General features: G+C 30.9%; 1 protein-coding gene across 1 annotated transcript; it reads left to right on the top strand.

Annotated features, from left to right (window-relative positions):
- Positions 1-46: 46 nt before the first annotated feature.
- Positions 47-3,799, top strand: LOC134274629 (uncharacterized; the record flags this gene model as incomplete). The annotated part of the gene is made up of 4 exons (XM_062756905.1): positions 47-275; positions 555-659; positions 3,268-3,322; positions 3,648-3,799. Coding segments are annotated over 4 exons (495 nt in total), but the record flags the coding sequence as incomplete, so codon positions are not given.
- Positions 3,800-5,789: the final 1,990 nt, after the last annotated feature.

The following is a 5,789-nucleotide window of genomic DNA, read 5'->3' as shown; positions in this document are numbered from 1 at the left end:
AAGAACATTACATGTACTTCATCAATGAAATAGCAATTTCTTTCAGGGATTTTGTTCCAGTTATGATCAAGAGTTTTGTAAAGACTCTCAAGTTACGGAGACACCAGTTTCTTCATGTCCAACGACTAAAGTTCTTTGGGAAAGACGGGCTCATGAAAAAAATTGCTCGTCCTTTCCACACAATTGTCTGCATGAACTGTTATATCATTGTTTAATAAATCCATGGCAAAACAGTACCATTGAAGTCTGTGCACAGAAAGCAAAAATTAGTGCAGGTACTTCAGTGTGTATCAGTATCAAAAATTTCAAGGAAATACTTTTAAATTTAAAAAAAAACCTTTTTGTATATTATTGTACCTCAAACAAAAATAAGATTTTTTGTTAAAGAAATAATGATCACTATGTGATAATTTAATTCTTATTATGAAATATATTGATCTGAAAAAAAGAAAAGAAGATTTTGCACTAAAGATACATTTTTTTTTACAATTGTTCAAAACTATGGAAATAATTACACGTACATGTAACATAAAATTACTGATCATCGTTACTAGATTACTGTGCCGAATATAACAATAAAGGAGGGAGAATTCAGGAATTTTACAGACCAACGTGTTCTTCTTGTACCAAAACATACTGGTCTACAGAGGCATACCATTGTAAGTTTTATTTAGTTTCTGATAGTTCCATTGTTAACGGTATCAAGAAGAATATGGTTTTAGGGCCTTAAAATAAAGCTACATGCAATTGTAATTTGTATCTATTTCTCTAGAGGGAGCAATATACATAAAATTTTAACAAAGACCTACGAACAAGGCATAGTTTTTGCTTCATTGTGTCCATAAAATTCCTCTTTTCAAAACGTTACAAAATTGGCTTAAGTACGAAATGAATTAATATGTAATGATTTATAACAAGAGGCCCATGGGCCACATCGCTCACCTGAGCACTAATGGTAGGAAAAAGTAGAAAATGGCTCTTTATTGTAAAGTTTAAATCCAAAAGTAGTCCCCTGACCAATCATGGATTTGCTATTTTTAGAAAATGATTTTTAAAGAATTTTCCTATATATATCTTTAAAAATTTTGGTCGGCCATTTTGGCCCCGCCCTACCCCTGGGGGTCATAATTTGAACAAATTTGCATCTACACTACTTGAGCATGCTTCCATATATATATATATGATGAATTATGGCTTTGTCATTCTTGAGAAGAAGATTTTTAAAGAATTTTCCTATATATTTCTATGTAAAAGTTTGGTCGGCCATTTTGGCCCCACCCTACCCCCGGGGGTCATGATTTGAACAAACGTGAATCTACACGACCTAAACATGCTTCCATATAAATAAAATGAATTATGGCTTTGTCATTCTTGAGAAGAAGATTTTTAAAGATTTTCCTATATATTTCTATGTAAAACTTTGGTCAGCCATTTTGGCCCCGCCCTAACCCCGGGGGTCATGATTTGAACAAATTTGCATCTACAATACCTGAACATGCTTACAAATAAATATGATGAATTATGGATTTGTCATTCTTGAGAAGAATATTTTTAAAGAATTTTCCTATATATTTCTATGTAAAAGTTTGGTCGGCCATTTTGGCACCACCCTACCCCCGGTGGCCTTGATTTGAACAAACTTGAATCTACACTACCTAAACACGCTTCCATATAAATAAGATGAATTATGGCTTTGTCATTCTTGAGAAGAAGATTTTTAAATAATTTTCCTATATATTTCAATATAAAACTTTGGTCGGCCATTTTGGCCCCGCCCTACCCCCGGTGACCATGATTTGAACAAATTTGAATCTACACTACCTAAGGATGTTTTCCCATAAGTTTCATCTTTCCTGGCACAGTGGTTCTTGAGAAGAAGATTTTTAAAATACGCCACCAAATTTTCATTAATTCCCAATTATCTCCCCTTGAATGAGGGCGTGGCCCTTCCTTTGAACAAACTTGAATCCTTTTTACCCAAGGATACTTTGTGGCAAGTTTGGTTAAATTGGCCCAGTGGTTCTTGAGAAAATGTGAAAAGTTTGCAGACAGACAGACGGACAGACGGACGCCGGACAAAATGTGATCAGAAAAGTTCACTTGAACCTTCGGCTCAGGTGAGCTAAAAAAGTGGCATGATGGAAGACCATTCTGGACGTCATGATTTGGTACATTTTTGAGATTTGAAAAAAAAAACAAAAGGACTCTTCATGGTTTCAGTTAGGAAAACAGTCGCTCAATTTACTTTGTTATTATGAAAAATTACTTTATACAGGGAAATTTTCATCCTCCTTTTTTTTCCGCCCTTTCAACCTTTTTTCAGTTGGATAAATTTAACAACTTAAACGAACATGGTATGATTTATTACATAAAACTGTGAATGAATGAATTTAAAATGGAACAAAATTGTTTCCAAGAGCATAAAGGCGACAAAACACGGGGCGAATATTATCCTGTATACAGTATTTAAAAATTGCATTTAATAATATATTTATGGGCAATCCATTTGCTGTATATGAAATAAAAGAAAATCCACTAAAAATATTCATGACGTCACAATTAGTATTAAGGAAGACATAAAGGAAAAAGATAATATATTCTTACTGCGTGGAATTTTTATCATGGATTTTATTTTTTTAACCACTTCCACATTTTAGAGAAATATTAAAGTTTATGTGATTGAATAATTTTCCTCTCCATGATTGGCTAAGATCGTAGAAAGTTAGAAAAATATTATGTTAAATTTACCTTCACGTGATTTTCCAGGCCAATACTGAGTATAAGGAAATATTGCAGGTAAACATAAGTAATCTTTCATGTCGTATATTTACTGTAACACTGTGCTCTTGTTGTACTTTCTCGTTAAGATTTTCAATAAAGCAATGGCAGTCTTGTATGAGTTTGCTTTCTTTTAATCCCATGATAAAACAGTTATTGCTGTCGATGATTTAGCCACCTTCGAAGAACAATACTCACTTTGCCCTTCAGGCTCATTGAATATTGTAATCCTCATGTGTCTAAAAATCTAAGAAAAAAAAAAACAGGAATAATTATGTACTTTTTTATTTGTACCGAAACTTTAGCTTTTTTGTGAAAATATTTTAAAAATATGTATTTAACTATAAGTAATAAAATCAATGATTTAAAACTTTTTTTTCCATTGCACGAACTGTAATACTGATCTTCCCTTTGATGTGTCACAATTAAAATGCATTTTGACATTAGGCTAATAGAATCGTTGATACATAGTTTGTATATGTGTTTTAGATGCGGAATGCTACACAGCTGCATTAGAAACCAGTACCATAAGCTTCGACAATCGGTAATCACACAATCATGTTTTTTTTCTTTAAAGAGCTTATAAAACTCACATGAATAACAAATAGAAAGTACTTGATATATCTGATTTAATTTTTCTTCGAGGTAAAAAGGAGACTTCTTCAAATAAAAAAAAATAGAATATACCATAATTCTGTGTTCGTCTGATAGCACGTCTTCGGAAAACCATCATGTCTTGACTTGGCAACTTCGTAAACGTAAAAGTTGTTCTGAAAAAAAGGCTTTATAATAATTAAATACTAGTAGATAAAATGATTAAAACCAATCAAAATGTTCACATTTAAGCCTGTTTTGTTCTTTTTACATAGATATTCAGGATATGCTGTGAAGAATGCTTCAAGCAATGGGATGAACGTAAACAAGAACTCTTACCTCTGGCTACATTTTGGTTTATATGTCATAATCAAATTATAAGTACAGGTCCCAGGATCACGAAACACACTTAGACTTAAGTTTCTTTGGGCTCAAAGACTACAACAAAAAAGTCATGTTTTTTGTGTACAACTGCCCAATTTCCGTATACTTACATATTTTTTAATCCATAGCAAATGTATTTTATTATTTTTTTTTTACCGAAACAAGACATTTACAAAAATGTTTTATTTTATTAATATATGCAATATTTTATGTATATTCTATGAAAAGCTCATTAGGTAATATTTTTATAATATAGGGCGCTATAGAAAATTATTATTATATTATTATTATATAGCCAAAAATAGTGCCTTAAAATATTAAAAAAAGACAAAAAAAACAAATGATTAAGAAAGGGATAACCTTTACTTCTTTCTTATCTAAGTTTTCCGTTAATACTTTTATCTTAAAAAATACTCGTGCGTTTTCTAATTAAAGCTTATGAACATAATAATAATGAATATTCACTGAAAATTGCAGCTAAGTTTGCCCATTATTTTCCTATAAAAATGCTTTGATTTGCACGTCACGATTTTTTCTTACCTGCAACAGTTGCTAAATATCCTTTTACGATGCCTGTTCAATAAATAATGTTATCGGTGCTCGGAAAGAAACAAAAACGCTTTTTTATGATTTAGTCTTAATGGTTTCAATTAAATACGAGGATTGTCCGAAAAGTTCGTGGACAATGGCGTTTTTGTTTCAATAATATGTTTTATATACATCGTTTTTTATCAAAATATTTCTTAGGAAAAACGAAGTCAGATAGATTTCATTTTTATTGATGTAACTTTTCATTTTTTTTTTTAAATCGAGATCTTTATATGTCACGGATAGTGCGCATGGAATGCCGTTAAAATGTAAACTTTGAAATAAAGTGCTTAAGTTAAATTGATTAGTTCTTATATAAAACAAGACAGAGCTAAGGTAGGATTCTTCTCATATTTTTTGTATTTAAAAATTAATAAGATATTCAAAGAATCAAGAAGACAATATCACTAAATGATGGTATCAGAGAAATTTCCTGGACATTGATAATAATAAAAACTAATGTAGCCAATTATGCGACCCTTACTAGTATTTCAAATGAATGAATGGTTTTTTTTTATGCTACCATAAAAGGCCTATATGATTATTGACACAAATTATTCAACAAATTATTTAACTAAAATAAATATAGGCTATTCCGAATTTCCCCATACATTTTTAGGATATATTAGTTATTATTATCTGCTTCCTATATTTAATTTTTCTCATTTTCACATATGTAAAGTTGTCACAAGAAAAATACAAAATGGTAAAAAACAAAAAGTTTTGATCGTTTTCTAAGAGAGAAAAAAAAAATACTTTTTACGTATTTTTTTACTCAAATGTTTACTCAGATTGGAAGCTTTTAAAACATAGTCAAAAATAGTTCTAGTTTGTTTGAAAAACCATGCATATTTACGAAGGTTAATCAAAAAAGTTCACGAACTAATTGAATAATTTCCACGAAAAAAACAAAGTTTGGTTTCAGTGTTGATTATATTTTAAATTAGTCCTCTCCGATTTTAATGCACATCTGTCACCGTTCTGCTCATGCACAAATCACGTGATATAGGCTGTCACGTGACCCCCTACGTAGGGTTCTGTCAAAAAAGCTGACAGATTTTTTCTGAATTTTATATTTCTGTCCATGTAAGTTAATTTTTATAACAAGAACAGTTAATTTGTCAGAAATGGTCAAACCTCGGCAATGGAATGGGTTAATGAGAGTATCCTTTCATAAACTAAGCATGGCGACCACCAAACCAAAATCTTCTGACGTTTATTCAAGGCAGATAGAGAAAGGGTGCCTCCTCTTTATCATATCTAATATGTTTAAAATCAAACGGAAACGAAATCTTAGGTATTTGATAATTATATCAACTATTTTTAAAAGTGTAAATAGGAGGTCTTTGATTGAAAATTGCTTAATTAAAACTTGTTTTCACTGAGCAACATAACAAGTATAATTTTTAAGCATCTGCATTCCTTCACTCAATCGATCCATCCAA

This window comes from Saccostrea cucullata, unplaced genomic scaffold (genome assembly GCF_032062105.1).
Source record: "Saccostrea cucullata isolate Sc308-1 unplaced genomic scaffold, CSIRO_AGI_Scuc_v1 ctg7855, whole genome shotgun sequence".
In the NCBI taxonomy this organism is placed as follows: Eukaryota; Metazoa; Mollusca; class Bivalvia; order Ostreida; family Ostreidae; genus Saccostrea; species Saccostrea cuccullata.
Note: the sequence above shows the minus strand (reverse complement) of the source record. Positions and strands in the feature narration are given on the sequence as shown.